Here is an 18,644-nt window from a genome sequence, read left to right as displayed (position 1 = left end):
AAAATACAACAAAACTGTGCAATATTAAAAAACCAGAATTAGTAAAGCAAAAACTGGATTTTTTATAAACTTATTTATTCATATAATTTTCCTCTCTTGCAATTTGACATGATGGAGAAAAACGAATGTCAAATATTATCTTTAAGAAAGCGGGTAAATAAGAAAAATAAAATAAAACGGTGCCATAGTAAAATCAGGATTAGTAAGACAAAAACTAGATTATTCCCAACGTATTTCTTCATATAATTTTCTTCTCTTACATTTTTATTTTATAACCGTCGTTGAACAGTCGACCCAAACAGTCGATTGGTATACGACTACTAATGTTCAACTCCGTAGGCTTGTAATTTTGAACCCAATCCGGAAGACAAGGGAACTCCTGGATCCAGTATTGGGAGAAATTTGCCTTCGTGGAGGACATTTTAGATGAAGCTAACCCGCATTTGCGTTACATGGAGAGGAAGACCACAAGAACCACCCACGGTTAGCCTGAAGGCAAGGAGACTCTAACCCATAATCCGTCTTCCACTGAGGATATTTCATGTCAGCACTGTGGTCGGTGCAAGCCGGATGCGGAATTCGTATCGACTGGGATTCGAACCCGGTTCGCCTCATTGGAAGGCGAACACTCTATCCCCTGAGCCATCGCGGCTCTTCTCTTACAATAAGAAAGAGTATATTTAATGCTTGTAAGCTTGTATATTAGTCACATAGCCCCTTTGTAAGTATTTTTCAACTTAAGAATTCTGTTATTTCATTTTCTAGCTGTTTATGATAGACAACTGTGCCGATGATTGGAGGATTGCCATGACTCCTCACAGAATATCGCTTATTTTTCTGGAGTTGGCCATCTGCGCCGTCCATCCCATTCCTGGGGAATACTACTTCACGTGGACCACGAAACTGGCCAATCAGAACGGCATAATCGAATCCAGAAAGGTGCCTATTGATGTCACTCTGTCCTTACCCATGTTCCTACGCCTGTATCTCATTTGCAGGGTGATGCTCCTGCACAGTAAACTTTTTACAGATGCCTCATCTAGAAGTATTGGAGCCCTAAACAGAATCAATTTCAACACTAGGTTTGTCCTCAAGACACTGATGACCATATGTCCTGGAACTGTCCTCTTAGTCTTCATGGTCTCCTTATGGATCATAGCTTCATGGACTTTAAGATTATGTGAAAGGTAAGCACTCTTCCTTACTTCAATTGCTCCTTCTTAATTAAATTACTCCTTTTTACTTCTTGCACAAAAAGTTATTCTTTACATCTTTAGCATGATTACAGATGACTATCAAGATTGTTTTTAAAAACATTGTTTAAAATTTTTATTGGTAAAATATCCGTCAAAATTTCACTGGAAGCCATAACTTTCTGCTAATTTTTTTTTACCAAATTTGAAGCTCATGGTTTCTCTAAATTATAGCGTTCGATATAGCATTTTTTTTTTTGTAGTTTTGGCAATTATAATATTTTTGTAGTTTTGGCAATTTTGTATTTGGCAATTTAAACTATTACTTGACGTACTCATGTTTTAAAAGTTGTTTAATATTTAAAAGTTATATCTTGAAATTTCAGACATGACAAATTTCATTTAACATGAGGTTTTCGAAAACATTAGAAATCTTCTTACAGCGCCACCTCGCGAAAAACAGTGGAACTGGTATTTATGACTGGAAAACGTAGCAAGATAGGGAAAAGAGTGGATTAGAGCATCATCAATTTAGTATAATAAGAAAACTTATGGCTAAAAAAGCAAAAATGCATCTTTTTTCTGATATTTTCTAACTGCTGCGGAGACAAAACAATTGTAGAAAGAAACAAACAACTAGTTTTCATAAGATACTCTAATTTTTTTTTTTTTTTGCACTAATTTCCTTTATTTGTTTGTTTGCACAAAGCTTATCTTGTGATAACTAGCAGTTTTTGTTTTCTAAGTTTGTTTGTCACAACACAGTATAGGAGATATCGAGCAAGCAAATACGACTTTTAATTGTTTTTTCCTTTGTATTAATGTCTTCTAAATGTCCATTCGATAAAAACAGGAGATTCCCTAGAGCTTTGTAATTCATTTTTTCTTTGCTATCTTGTACCGTTTTCAAGATAAGAACACTAATTCCTCAGTTTTTTACCAAATGGTGCTGTAGGATGCCTTATCGAGTGATACCTAACCACTTAACTATACATAGATATCCCTTTTGTAACTTTAGTGAAATTCCTTCGAAAGTTATTAGGCTAAACGCAGATTTTAGTAAATAACTTTAATAAAGTTTTTTAAGCTTAAAATGAACTCGGCTTTATTCTGTTAATTGAATAACTTATTTAATTTAATATTTTAAACTTCGCTTTTATTAATGCTATTAAAATTGTAAATCAACGATGTTTTATTTTTATCTTTCTTTTATTTTTATCTTATTTTATTTTTATCTATTTTTGATTTTTATCTATTTTTGATTTTTATCTAATTTTTATTTTTTTCCTATTTTAATTTTTTTTTATTTTAATTTGTAGCTATTTTTAGTTTTATCTGTTTTTATTTTTTCCTATATAATTTGTTCTTTTTATACTTTTTTACAATTGGCCTAACAATTTAGTTCAAAAAAGGGAATAGGAACATGCCTCAGGGTAAGCGTTATAGAAAAACTAATAAGAGATTTATACATCGAATCCTTTTAAATAAAGGTTTGTATCAGTTTTATTATTTTATTTATTCAGAGGGTCCTATTCACTTCATTGTGACTAAAACGTAAGTAGAAAAATTTTCAGATCGTAGCCCAACTCAGAACTTCAAAACTGATTTCATCTGTCAGTTGACTCAATGTGAAATTATTTACTGAAGAACGTATATATTGGATGCATTGAACTTTTCTATATCTTCTTTTATAGGTAATATATCTTTTGAAAAGACTTATTCCTTTTCTTTTCTTTTATTTCATAAGGTTATATATTTTTTATCGGCACTATATACATATCTAGAAATATTAGTTGCATGTTCTTTGCACTTTTGAAATAAAATATTTAAGTTGTTAAACTTTTGTAAAACTGTTTCATGCTTTGGTAAAATTCTTGTTTTTTTTCTAAATAGCAATATTTTCAGACAAGAAATTAGAGTGATTTAGCTATAGATACAGGGTAATAATATATACAGCTATAAATACAGGGTAATAATATATACAGCTATAACTATCTAATGAAATAGAATTTATCGATGAAATTTACACAGAATATAGAAGGAACTGCAAAATTTTGAATACATCCGTCACATATTTTCTATGTGACTTCCCGTGGTCACATGGACAACATCTAGACGGTAGTTCATTTCATGCCAAACATTCTGAAGCATTTGTGCAGTCACCGACGCACAAAGAACTCAAAGAACGCATTGCAAATGCGTTCTTTGAGTTCTTCCTGGTTGGTGGGGAACGGGGCCCATGTCCAAGTAGTCGTGGGTTCAATCCCCGCCGGTTGAAAACTCCCCACATAGTAAATGGTGACTGTGCACGTTAGATCTGTGGAGTCGCAAAGTCCTCCATGTTCCCATCATAAATCATACCTTTGGGGGTACTGATCCAGAAGTTTAATTGTCTCCTGGATTGGTTCACAATTACAAGGCTACGAAGTTGAGCATTAGTAATCGTAAATCCAAAATTGGGTCGGCTGTTCAACGACGGTTATAAAAAAATGTTATGGGCATGGGAAGGATTCCCATATGCAGGTTCTTTATTGTAAAGCTGAAGAAATCCTGTCAGCACGGTGGTAACGTATGACAATTATTAAATTTTAACTTGCAGAATGCTTTCTGCACGGGATTCGCCATTTTCATGTATGAACTCGAGCATGCGCAGAATTCCGCATAACTGCGCATGCACCCTACGTAAAGAAATTTTGAAGTTCCATCTACCTTCTATGTCGATAATAGATAAATTATTTTTCTTTAATAGTTATAGCTGTTTGTACTCGCTATATATTTATTTTAAATTACCTTGTATTTTATATATAATAAATGTTTGTCAATGTATAAGTGTATCAATACAAGAACAACCAATGTCAACATTTTGAGAAGGAATTTGCTAAAATCGAAATATGCGGTTTTATCAGCAAGAGCAAAGATAAATTTTGAAATTAGGAACAGGAACTCACTTTCATCTAACTAATTATAAAATAGAATTTTAAAAAACTTCATTCCCAACATTTTTAAATTTTGACATTGGTTTCCTATTACTGCAATGATTGGAATATATAACTATTTGTGATTGCATGTTTTGAGGTAATTTGAAGGTTATTTTCTATATAAAGTTACTGCTTGAAAATGTATCACAGTATTTATGCCCAAATAGTTATTCATTGTTATCTTATCACATATTTCATTTTTTACACTATCGCAATACTCATTTTTGTATTGTTTGTTAATTCGTTTTCAGAAATTAGGAAGCGTAACATATGGTAACATAAATGTTTATGAATTATATATATATATATATATATATATATTCAGTGAGCATTTTAAAACAATTTACTTATTTTTTGACATTAATGTTTAAATAAACAATTCGTTCACAAATGCATTTCAGCCAAGCCATAATTAGCAAAATAATTTACCTTTATTATTATTAATTTTCAAGACGTGAACACAAACTCAAATAAAAGTTTTGTGAAGCATAATACTATTTATAAAAGTGAAGATTAAAAACTGTCCATTAGACCTCTTACGATATGTTTCAAGCACAACTTCTTAAGAAACATTTTTGTGTTAATAAAATACTCTATATTTCCAAAACATTAATAATGACACTTAATATGTGTTGCGTTCACAACTTTTTAAAACATCTTAATGAGAAAAAATTTATTAAGATTATGATTTTCAGTGTCAAATATTTTAACTTTTACATAAATAAAATTAGCAATTTTTGTCAAGGTGATTTGTTAAGTAAGTTGTTGATTCATTCAATTAAAGTGATCAATTCGTTTATTTTTTATTGTATACGTTTTTATTACTATTTTTAGAAAGTAAAAAATAGATATGAGTAGGAGCTACATTTTATCAAAATTGCTTTAAGAGGTTAATCAATTGCTTAGAAAAGACGTGCCACGAACGTCAAGATGCTTTTGTCACAAAACCGAAAACGACGTGCTGTGCAAGTCGCCAGGCAATAATCACAGAAATAAATAAAAAATACAGTTCGTAAAACAAAAATAGAAAAAAAGTCAGGAACACTTAACATCCTGCAGAGATTCGTAGTTGGTTGTTTTGGTAAACACATCTGCGAATTTTTAAAGTAGTTGAAAACTAACATAGAACTTTGGAATATTGGTTAAATTAAGTGTTAATTTTGTGTATCCAACGTACTGGATTTAAAACCAGAGGTCTTAATTAGCATTTTTATTTTCATATATCTGCGTTACAGAATTAACTACATCATATAATATTTTCATTAGTCTTATGATACTATAATTAGACAGATGGCATCTATTAGGGTCCAAAAGTTTGCAAAGATTATGTTTGTGCAAGTACAAGCTACAAGTTGAATGCTAAGATAGAGATTTAAGAATAAGCATAGAACTTTCAATTATTGAATGAATTATGGGTTAATTTCGTATATCCAACATAGATCCAACTAGATTTAAAACCAAAGGTCTTAATTAGCATTTTTATTTTCATATATCCGCGTTCCAGAATTAATTGCACCATATAATATTTTCATTAGTCTTATGATACTATAATTAGACAGATGGCATCTACTAGGATCAAAAAGTTTTAAGAGATTATGTTTGAACAAGTACAAGCTACAAGTTGAATGCTAAGATAGTGATTTAAGAATAAGCATATAACTTTCGATTATTGAATGAATTATGGGTAAATTTCGTATATCCAACATAGATCCAACTAGATTTAAAACCAAAGGTCTTAATTAGCATTTTTATTTTCATATATCCGCGTTCCAGAATTAATTGCACCATATAATCTTTTCATTAGTCTTATGATACTATAATTAGACAGATGGCATCTACTAGGGTCAAAAAGTTTGAAGAGATTATGTTTGTACAAGTACAAGCTACAAGTTGAATGCTAAGATAGTGATTTAAGAATAAGCATATAACTTTCGATTATTGAATGAATTATGGGTTAATATGGTGTATCCAACATAGATCCAACTAGATTTAAAACCAAAGGTCTTAGTTAGCATTTTTATTTTCATATATCCGCGTTCCAGAATTAATTGCATCATATAATATTTTCATTAGTCTTATGATACTCTAATTAGGAGCATAAAATCTACTAGAGGCGCAAAATTCGAGGAGCTACAAATTGACTTATACACATTTTTAGTTAACTGTATTGTAATTTTTTCTTTTGATAAATTTTGATAATAAAATTTACACCCCTATATTTTTTAGTTAAGTAAAATATATTTAATAACTAGTAATCAAGATTAGGAACAAATATAATTGTTTTATATAGATAATCGTAGCTTTTTATAACTTTTCACGATAATTGTAATTGCAATCGAAATCGTAATTGTAATTATGATCGTTGTAATTGTTATCGCTCTGATGATTGCAATCGTTAAGACCGATGGAGAGCGGTATTGGTCCTCATTAAACTGCTCTGTTCGAGTTCATCCCCTCTGCAGAAAATCAAAATTGTGAGGGTATGACTTCGGATCATCCCCGACCGTCGCCAATAGCCCAATGTGCAGCTCTAGTGCGACGTAAATTAAGTACATACCTGCCGACAATATTTTATTTTTTAAATAGATATTTAATTTGGTAATTTTAAGATATGACTGAAGCTAAGTAAAAGAAATCTTATTTCAATAAAAGTTCAAATTATGCTTCAGAGAAGTTCTAAAAGAAGATTTTTTAATCAATTTAATAAAAACCTGACAATCATAAGAGCAACTGTTATAATTTTTAAATAAGTCTCGAAAGTTACAGTTAACACCAAAGGAAAAACTACAAAAACCTAAATTAAATTTAAAAAATGTTCTTGGAAATAGTATACCTTTTCTCTGTATTATTTTATTTTCAATGACATAAAAACTATAATATTAAATATTTCATTTTGCATGCTACTTTAGAAATATGATGTAAGACAAAAACCTGTGAAATAAGAATGAGAAAAGATTTATTTAACGTTGTTGCTTTTAACACAAGCGTTCTTTTAACAAAAAATAAAAAAACGCGAACATAAAAGAGTATACTCTATACATGAAGGTAAACAAATCCATTTCCCTTAATGTCTTCGCTCTCAACTTTAACATGTCTCATTCAAAAATCTATTCTTTGTTGCTTTTGGTTTCAAAAAATTTTTTTTTCATGTGGTTTCTTTTTTTTACATCTGAGTATTTGTTTCATGGCTGACATACGTCATTCCGAGAAAGTCACTTAAATTTAAGAAATTTCTCAGGTCTAGTTACTAACACACTATTCATTTTATGATGTGTCATTTAATATTGCAAAGAAGGAAGTAAAATATTTTTATCGTGAAATGGTAAATGCTAACGCATGTCAAATAGTTTTTAAAATATTAATGTTTCTCTTTTGAGGATTTTTTACTATCTGTTTTGCCAAAGAAAATAGAAAAGCAACAGACTGAGTGCTATCTTATATGCCATACTACTAAAAAGAATGGTTTGATCTTTAAAACAAACAAGAAGCTTAAATATTTGCAGGAAAAAATATCTTCAACTAGGCGAGACTTCTTAATATCCCTAAAGTATTCAGTTATGGAGTAATTTTTTTATTACTATTTATAAATAAGATCACAAATAATTTCTCCTTTTACAAAATTGTGGCTTTTCTTCTTTTCAACAATTTGCAAAATTTTCATAAGAAGCGTAGAGTGTACTTTAAAAAGATTACATAAAATCTCTTGAACAGAGGAAACAGCGAAAGGTAATAATTGGAAAAACGCCATAGATTTTCTTTTAAAAACAAATGAACTTTGATTTTCTTGTTTCCAGCTTTTCCGATAGTGAATCATCAGAATTGGATGCAGTTTTTGTTTTATTTCTATCTTAACCATTTCATGCTGAATTTTTATTAAACATATTCTTCATATTTTTTTCATTATTTTGCACTAATTAATATCAAAATAAGGGGAAATATTACATTTTGCATTTTAATAATTCATGATTAGGAAATAGAGTATAAAACACCGGTGTTTTTTTTAAATTCAAAGTTATTTGCAGTTATTTATATTGAAGAGAAACAGCTATTCATCATTGAAATTTCCTTAATTTATTCTTTAATTTCAATTATTAATAAATTTTTCAATAGGAATGGAGAAAAAAAATTTTAACTACTTTTTTTGGGGATTTTAGATTTTAAAACAAATAATTCGATAATCTAACAGATATTTCAGTAACTATTATACTATCTTTTATAATTAAAATGTACTAATATATATTTTTGCTTGTAATTGGAGCACCAGAAATAAAATTATGAAAAGGATACTAGTGTCCCATGTGCGTCAAAGGGTAAAAAATTTTGAAACAAATGTGTATATGTTTAAGCTTCGTTTGGGAGAAAATTACTGTTGCTGTCATAGGCCATTAAGGCCATAGGCCGATTGTTCTTGTTTTCCAGTGGCGCCATCTATGGCCAAGAATTCGACTTCTGCCGCACCCATACGTCACACCCGTTTATAGGGTGGATTTATTCATACATCCATTCCTTCATCCACAGATCGTAATTTTAAATGCATGCTTCCACAATAACTCTGTATAGATGAAAAAAATGTATCTATTTTTGTTTCCTCGCATTACCTTGCTTTCTTTTTTCTTGTTTTTTTTTTTTTTTTTTTAAGGACCAATAAATCTAGTTTTGGACTAATACGGTGCCTTCTGAAATTTCTTGGAAACCAGAGATGCTCTCAGACTTTTAACAATGACTTAGATTCTTTATAAACTTCATTGTGGTTGCAGTTACCTTTTTTAGTCCTTCCAACAGATGGCACAAAATAATCGTATCTTCATTGTCTTATTTTCCTTTTTCTTCTCTTTAAAAAATAAACATACGCATTACATTCCTTGTACTACCACACTGAGAATCATTGGAACCCTTTTGTTCCTATTTAAGTGTCACTTAGTCATTTTTTTAATCGTTTAAATAGTTATTGAGGATAAAAATAGATATCTGAGAGATTTAGGTAGCGATTAAAGCTCGCAAAATTAAAACTCAGCTCCTAAAACATATATTCATTTTGCCAAAAATTATTCGCAATGCTACTTCCATGCAAGATTAAGATATGATAACAATTAGTGTTAAATGTTAATTAAGTTGCGAAATTAAACACGAAAGCTGTTTCGTGAATTAAAATATTTTTTTTACTGTTTTGAATTTTTTAATATATAAGTATGAATATGTATAAGTAAAATCTGTTTGTTTGTGTCTGAAAAACGATTATATAACTACTGCCATCCAGGAACTGTGTTTTTAATTAATAATATAATAGGGTTGAAATTGATTAAATTTTGTCCTTTTAATATCAGTACGTTAACTTTAAGTGCAAAAAAATGAAGGAAAAGAAACTTCTAGAACTTTAGTTTTAAAATTAATCCAAAGTAACAAAATATATTCTGAAGAAGACTACACTGACTAAAATTAAAAGAAGTAAATCACAAATTTGTTTTGAGTAAGCAAGCAAGAATGTTTAAGCTTTATTTTGCATAATGAAACGGCGCAAAATGTAAAAATTAACTAATCTATAAAATTTACATTTCACCTTTGAAGTTAAGATGCGGAAATTCGCCAGTGTGACTTATTTTTACACTAAAAAATAATTTCTAATTACTCTTCCAACTGCAGAAAAATTAAAATTTTCTTTTTGGCTCATTACTTAAAAGATTCGATTTTACAACAGCATAAAATAAACTTCTATAGCTTTTAATCGAGGTAAACGTTCTAGCAAAGTTATAAAGGTGGCAAATTACTCTAACAATAAATTATCATTTAATTAATCTATAAAATCTAATTAACGCTAAACAGCTAATACGCATTGCAAAACGTTTCATTTAAAATTCCCTCTTACTTTATAATATGACGTAAAGCAATGTAACGCCAATGCAAATTGACGTCTGCAAATGTTAGAGGGAGATGAGTTTAGATCTATGTCTTTGACATGTGACAGTGCTATATATCTAATAAATTCGTATCCAACTGTAGTTCTGTTAATTTGTAAACAGTACATTATACAGTCGATATGATAAGCTACCATTGTGTTAAATTCTATGTTATTGCATACATCTTGTTTTCATTAGTGCGCTAAAACTTACAAAAAAAATTATAACAAAATACATGATTTAAATAAACAGCAAAACAGCTAATGGCACATTTACAAGAACTCCGTTGTTATATTATCTCACCATCAAAATACTAATATTAACCAAACGAAAAATTTATGCTTATAACGAGGTAAGAATTACTCGTCCTTTGTTACAGCTACATTTTAGAGAAATACATTTTTTTGAGTCGCAGGTGGCACAGAGTATAGAATAGAACATTCGCCTCCCAATAAAATGACTCAGGTTCGGATCCCAGCGGTGGCCGATTGATTCGAATTCTGCTCCCCGGCTCGCACCGACTACAGAGCAGACGGAAAATTTCAACAGTGGTAGGCAGTCATAGTTACGGACAGTTAAATAGTTGTAGACGGATCATAGGTTAGAATCCTCATGCCATCGGGCTAGCCGTAGGAGGTTTTCGTGATTTTCCTCTCTATGTAAGGCAAATGCGGGTTAGTTCCATCAAAAAATCTATTACGAAGGTTAGTTTGTACCAATGCTTAATGCAGGAGTCCTTTTGCCTTCTAGGTTGGGTTTGAAATCACAAGTCTGGATTTGAGCACTGATAATTGTAAGCTCAGAATTAGGTCAGCTGCTCAACAACGGTTATAAAATAAAATTAAATACATTTTTCTGCTTCTTAAATGTGCAATATCAAACGAAAATGTGAAAATTGGAATAAATCTTTATTTATTTTATGGCATCATTTCGAAAAGTAAAAAACATACACCATTTTACCTTATGTCCTTCTTACAATTTCAACCATATATGTTTATAAATCAAACGTGTGAACTACCAACATTCAAGTTCACTTCCAGATTAGATAGACTATTTCTGCCCCCCTATAAATGGGAGGACGTGAAATAGATTGCATACAACAATGCTGGGGTCTTAGCTGTGGTGGCTAGAGGATAGAATACTCATTTCCCAATGAGGTGACCCGGGTTCGAATCCCATCTATATCCGGTCTATACGAATTCCACACCCGGCTTGTACCGACCAGAGTGCTTACTTAAAATGTCTTCAGAGGTGGACGGATCATAGGTTAGAGCCCCTTTCCGGCAGGCTAAACATGGAAGGTTTTCGTGGTTTTCTTCTCAGTGTAATGAAAATGCAGGTTAGTGCCATCACAAAGACCTCTACGAAAGTGAACTTCTTTCGATAATTGATCGAAGAAGATCCATCTAGATTTGAGCCCAATCAAAAAAACAGAACTACGGAGTTGCATATTTACAGTCGTTAACTAAAAATTTAATTGGCTGTTCAACGATGGTTGTAAGAACAATATAAAATAACATTTTATGGACTCTATAAATTTTTTTGACTGTAAAACCTTTATTTTAATTAAGGAGATCAAAAATAATCTGAATTAGTTTCTTGCTAGCAAAGAATAAAAATGTTTTATACGTTGGAAATCATGCTAGTGCAAAGGTGGCAAAAGGTATTGGACCGGAAAAGACAGTATATGATTCATTAAAATATTTATTCACTAAAAGAAATAGCTTGTTATTTTCATAAAATAAAAAAGAAATTACTTTCCGAAGAACCCATAGAATAAAATATAGAAAACATGATTAAAAATAATTGAAAGACAATTTCCGTTCAAAATAATGATCAATTAGAAACTAAATATTGTTCTATGAAAAAATTCCGAAACTTGTTTTCGATTTACCAGATTTATTTCACGATTCCTCTTTTTTACCAAGAACATACAAAAAATATAATTTTTAAGGGCTAAAAAACAATGAACCAGAAAACTTGAACCATGCATTTCAGGGTAATATTTTTATCTTAGATTTTATTAGATTTTCCAGGTAGAAAAATTGAAATGCGAGTTTGAATTGGGGAGGGAGAATTCTAAGATAGTTTGAAATCCCAATTTTTTGCGCTTCTTTTGCGGCAATTCGTAGAAGATGTAGAAAAAAATTATTGAATATTTCATTTTTTTTATGTGAGCTCTATTCCATTATCTGAAATGCAAAAATTTCCTGGAAAACTTTTTAGACCTCCTTAAAAGCTTTCCCCAGAAATTTTATTTCGACGAACTAAATATGATTCCAATGATTGTCTTACACTATTGAGATACATTAAAAGGTAGAGCACATATTTTAAAGGCGAAAAAAAAACTTATATTTTGCTGAATGAGCAAAATAATTGTTGTTTACGTTATCCATTTGAAAATGTGATTTGAATTATTATTAGTTAGTAACTTAAAAAAAAATCTTGCTAGATTTATTTAAGATATGAAAAAATATATTCCGTTTTATATGCGGTTTTAAAACAGAATTGAGGAGGGTTCCCTAAATCATATCTCTAAATCGTTTTCGTATCTAAATCGTGAAAAGTCTAAAGAAGTATTGGATAAACAATGCTCTAGCAGATAAATTACGAAGCTTTTTTCTCATGGAAATGCATTCAGAGGAATCACGTTGCATTTGTGCCAATATTTATTCGAGTTAATCGGTATTACAAGTTTCTAGTGTAATTTTTGAGCATCCACTGTAAAAATATAGCAGAACTAAAGTAATGTACAGTTCATTTTATACATCGTACAATTTTCAAACAGCTTATTCTAATATTTTTTACATGTTTCGTTGCTATCTACCTATTGTTGTTGTTTGTAATGACACTTGGACAAATCAAGCTCGTCTAGCATTGGCCTAGCGAATTAAATCAGGAAAAAACGCCTTTCGTTTGGCATGAGAGCACCACTAGGGAGAAAGCTTTACGTAGCTCAGAACTCCCTGGATAGATAACAGCACCACTCATTCACAATTTAGAAATAGATCCGAAGGGGAAGGAAATTGTTTCCAGATCCCTATACGAATGGTACTGCACAGTAACCGACCACAGGAAGTTCGATTTCATAGATTTTACGAACATTTACTAATTGGGTCTTAGCGGCTTTGAGGATCGAACATCGGCCACTACGAACAGAACTTGAAACAATAGTTTGTTCAAAACAATACCTAGTTGCCTAAATCATACCTCGTGTGCAGTTCTAAATCGTATCGATACAATTTAGAAGAAATGATTAATTTCAACTACTGAATAGGTCGAGTTTCAAGCCACACATTTGAACTTTTTCACCCAAATTGCCGAAAAGTGGCTGAGAACTATTTCTGAACTGACTTATCACCCAATACTAAATTTTTCATCTAGGAGCAATTATTAATTTCACTACTGAATAGGTCGAGTTTCAAGCCATTTGAACTTCATTTCACCCAAATTGCCGAAAAGTGGTTGAGATCTATTTCTGTTGTTGTTGTTGCTAATTCCCATCTGGTCTGACGGGGTCAGACCAGATCAATGAATCCGTTGACATTCAGAAAATCCGAAACCAGAATGGGAGAGGAATGAATGTCATTCCAGTCCAGCCCTAAACAGTTCAAGATGTGCTCAGGTGATGCCTGGTGTTGTTGGCATTTAGGGCAAAGAGGAAAGATTTTTTGATTTGCAGAAAATGTGAGACTTTTTAGGTGTCCACTGGCCAGTCGGGATAAGCAGGTGTTGGTTTGCCTATCACCAGGGAGAGATAGAGAGAGTCCTGGTCTTTCTGCTTTATACCAGTAGTGAATAGGTGGAAGCAGCCACTTTTGTTTGTTCTGGGCCTTTTGCCTTGCAAAAAGTTCAAGGTATGTAAGCTCTGAGGTGGAGGGAACTGGATGGTCTAGTCCCTTCTTTGCAAGAGTGTCAGCCAACTCGTTGCCGTGGATATCGACGTGGGACGGGATCCATTGAAAGTGGACCTCATGCTGTTGGGAAATGAGCTTTACTTTTTGTAGGATCGAAAAACTGGTTTTATCTCCAATGAGGGCCCAATTTTTGAGGTGTTGAATTGAACTACGGCTGTCAGATAGTATCCAAGTATTTCCAAGGTGCCCTTCACTCAAGATTTTCTCTAGTCCCCTGTTGATTGCAATTAGTTCGCTTCGAAAGACGGAGCAAAAATCGGGGTTTCAGATCTATTTCTAAACTGACTTATCATCCAATACTGCATTTTTCATCTAGGAACAATTATTAATTTCACTACTGAATAGGTGGAGCTTCAAGCCATTTGAACTTTATTTCACCCAAATTGCCGAAAAGTGGCTGAGAACTATTTTTGGACTTACTTATCATCCAATACTAAATTTTTCATCTAGAAACAATTATTAATTTCACTACTGAATAGGTCGAGTTTCAAGCCATTTGAACTTTATTTCACCCAAATTTCCGAAAAATGGCTGAGAACTATTTCTGGACTTATTTATCATCCAATACTAAATTTTTCATCTAGAAGCAATTATTAATTTCACTACTGAATAGGTCGAGTTTCAAGCCATTTGAACTTTATCTCACCCAAATTGCCGAAAAGTGGTTGAGAACTATTTCTGGACTGACTTATCATCCAATACTAAATGTTTCATCTAGTGAGTGAGTCTTATAATAAGACAGCAGCAATTGAAAAATCTATTTAAAAGGATTTAATTACTTTAGTGCCTCAATCTTTTTGACAGCAAAAAAGCCACAGCCACTTCTTACGTAAATCAATGAGAAAGAAGCGAAAGTTTTTCAGTAAATTGAATGAGATTTAATATTCTTATGATGAAATTTATTTCCTTTCATTCACAGGAAAGAAAAATTTATGAAAAACATCTAAGTTATTAGTTATCTGGTTAGTCAAGTAGTGATTGTGATCTATAAATCATTAGTTTAAAAAAATATAAGAGAATAGCTCATTAACCTAAATATTAAACCCTTGAATTCTTTATGTCATTACTCGACAATAAAACGTTTAAATTGATACGTATTCCAGGTTTTTAATATTTTTCCAGAAATGAGCTTTATAACTATTCCATGCTCAAAGAAAGCTAACATCTAAATAACTTTTGATCTAATATTTGGATTGTAATGTACTAGGATTCAATCTTGATGATTCGAGAGCTTAACTTTAAATATGTTAATTAATTAGTACAAGGGACTTTTGAAGTTACGAAACCAGTCACTAACACTTACTTTCTCCAAATAAACATGCATTTTTCGACGAATTTGACCTTTAAAGTATGGGCGGTAACAGTTGCTTTCTACAAAACATTTTATAAAGTACTAATATATTAAAACAAAATTTTCGGAATTTTTTTTTTTAATTTTGAGAATTTTTTATACACTTTTTCATGAGATAACTGGAACAAAATGGCATTATGTTCAATTACATTATTTAAGGGAAATCTTTTCTTTATAAATTTACGAAATTAAGATGTAAATATTAAAATATAAATTTTACTTTCACTTCAATACATTTCCTCAAAAAACAGAGCAATTTGTTGCCTCTAGGTATGTTAATATGTTAGGCATTAACCCAATCGTTTAGTCAAGAGAGTATTAGATATTTCGGATAATAATTAACGTTAGAAAATTTGATTTTTTAATTTCACTTCTTAAGTATCTCTTCCTCTGGAAATAACAAAAGGAATTAAAATTTCCACCACGAAATTTGAACATAAAAATGTGCACTTAGTCTCATTTAAATACAATTTCTTGCTAAAAGTTATTCTTTATATTTTTTTATAATTATTTATTAATTTTTTGTTTCCAAAATTTAAAAAAAGAGATAGAATTGTAAGGAGCACAAATTTTTACACCGATTTAATTTCCCTAATTTTCAAATGAAAAACTACAAACCTCTTAGGAAATACGTCTGATAGTTTTTGAGAAACAAAAAATTTAAAAATTCAACTACTTAAGGAAGTTAAAATTCACAATGAGTAAAATTAACATGTTGGCCCCCAAAGCAGGTTTCCAGTGCATATAAATGAAGTTGAGTTATTTTTTAATGCTTACTTGTGAGTCTTGTTTTAAGAAAAAGTTCTCAAGGCACTATTTAAGTGTTTCGAATTTATTTTAATTATTTAACTCTTGTTGTACTCCCCCTAAATAGTTCAGCAGCTCCATATTTCATAATTTTTATTCTAGAAGTTTAGGCACTCGATATATATATATATATATATATATATATATATATATATATATATATATATATATATATATATATATATATATATATATATATATATAGATAGATAGATAGATTTTCTTTTTATTTTATTTTATTTTCTGTTTTTACGTGTTATTTTTACTTATTGTGTTCTATTTTATTTTGCTTTGGCTATATTGATAAAATATCAGATAGCACTCTTTTTTTTGCGGATATAATGGTGTGGCTGATGAAAAGATTGTATCTTTTATTTTCCGGATTTCTTAAAGAAAAATTATGCTTCTTTTTAGTTGTTTGTTATTTTCTGTCATATGTCTGTATTTTTCCTTCGTTTTATTTTCATTTTGAGCTTCATATATATATAATGAATATATACATAAATGAATAAAACTCAAAAATTTATGAGTTTTTAAATTGCTCAACTTATCATACTAGAAAAGATACGTTTGTCTTAGTAGACAGTAATATTGATTTTCAAGAGTTAATTTCTGGTGTCAACTCAACATTTAATTTACTTTACACGCGGAAATTAATAGCTCTTTACCTTTTTTAGATGTTCTTGTAACTGATCACTTTTCAACCTCTGTTTATCGTAAACATTTCGCCTCATTTTAATTCCAGTCACCCTAATTGTCAGAAAATTTCTGCATTTCGTTTTCCACATACTAAATCTTCGATCTGACTCTCCTCGTTTAAACTCCGAACTTAACTTCCTCCTCTCGCTTTCTACTAACGTGGATTTAACAGTTGATCCTTTCTTATAATGCTGTTATTATCATCACCCGCTTTGGTTTTAAAGATATTTTTAGGCCTACAAAATTAAATTTGAGTATTTTAAAGATCCTATTAGTTTTGTTCATCTCTGGGGCATTTATTACATTCCTTGTCAATGCGACCTTAGCTACATCGGACAAACTAGACGCATTTTAAAATTTAGACTAGATATGTCCGTTATGAAGAATGCCAGAAATCATTAATTGCTGCACATTGTTGGAATCTTGAGCATAATTTCAATAATGCCGAAATTATTTCCATCCTAGTCACATCAGCTCATCTTAATGTCTTAGAATCTTGTTTTATTCATATGAATGCTGATTCCCTTGTTAATGATATTAGCTCCTCACCACCTTTCTATAGCAAGTGGAAATACATTTTACTCTGATTCGCCCCTCTCGGCCACTGTAATTTTTCTTATGTTTTTTCATCTTTTTTTCTCTCTAGGTTATGGTGTTTTTTCTAGCTTTCTTTTGTCACGTTTATTTTTCGATTTTTCGTTGGCAACTTTACGTTTTATACTTCAATCACATTTTTTCGTCTCTTTCACGTCTGGCAAGCCTTGAAAATGAGCGCCTATTTTTGGGCACTTGAAATATGTCCACTGTTTTTTCCAATTTGTTTATTTTTGAAGTGAATAGTTCTTAAACAAGTAATATCTTTTTTTTTAATACTATATCTAATTTAGGTAGAAAATTTTTTTTTTATTTCTTTTATCTGTTGTTCTCTTTTAAGAAAAAATTATCTTGAGATACAACTGAATATTTAAACTATTTTAAAAATAAAAATAATATTTTCTTAAACCTACTTTTCCAATAGAAACAAATAAATTTTCTTCGGTAATTCTTTAATCTCCAATCACAAAAGCATCACTCATTTTATTTAATATTTTATTTTATAATTAATAGACATCATACAAATCTCTTTGAGTAAGCAAGGTTTAAAATTATTTCCGCAAACTATTAACTGCAAACTCGAGTATTTAAGTAAATATTTACAAACCTGTTAGCTGAACTTCAAATTGAAAATGTCAAAATGTGGAAATACTCTAATATTCAACTGTCTCGTGTTTAAATGTTACATAATTAAGGTGAGAAACGTTATGAATATTCAACAAAACTTTCTAAAATGTCTACTTTTTAATTCTCTACCGTTTTAATAGCTACCTCAGGCTGTTTTCTGACAAAGAACAAAACTGTTCTTTAATGTTATAAAATTATTCTTTAAAATTATACAAATTATTCTTTAAAGTTATAGCAATTCAAAAATTGTTCTTTGACTTAAATTATATTCTTGTGTTATTATTTAACGTTTAAGCTATTTCTAAATGATTTTTATAATTTAATATTTAAACTATTTCTAAATTATTATTATAATTTAATATTTGCGGTATTCCTTCTTAAAAGTTTAGCAGCTCTATATTTTTATTTCTTTAAATTCTAAATTTCTAATGAATGTGAAAATAAATGCACTGTAAAAACTTTCGGATCAAAATAGGGTGTCCATTTTACCGTAAAATGTTGCATAATTCTCAATGTAATATTTATTTAATTAGAATGATTCATTGATTTTATAGTAATTAATACAGTAAAAATTACGGTATATC

The 18,644-nt window shown here is 30.4% G+C and overlaps 1 protein-coding gene across 1 annotated transcript in view; it reads left to right on the top strand.

The window, feature by feature from the left end:
- The window catches only part of LOC107450569 (small conductance calcium-activated potassium channel protein 1-like), a 657,806-nt gene that overhangs the window by 575,523 nt on the left and 63,639 nt on the right, over positions 1 to 18,644 (top strand). Inside the window, exon 8 of the mRNA XM_071188289.2 lies at positions 766 to 1,187. Within this exon, the coding sequence (XP_071044390.1) occupies positions 766 to 1,187 (422 nt within the window). The remainder of the gene's footprint in view (positions 1 to 765; positions 1,188 to 18,644) is intronic.

The sequence above is a fragment of the Parasteatoda tepidariorum genome, chromosome 12 (assembly GCF_982258835.1).
Source record: "Parasteatoda tepidariorum strain Cologne lab strain chromosome 12, Ptep-v5.0, whole genome shotgun sequence".
NCBI classification, from domain to species: Eukaryota; Metazoa; Arthropoda; class Arachnida; order Araneae; family Theridiidae; genus Parasteatoda; species Parasteatoda tepidariorum.
Note: the sequence above shows the minus strand (reverse complement) of the source record. Positions and strands in the feature narration are given on the sequence as shown.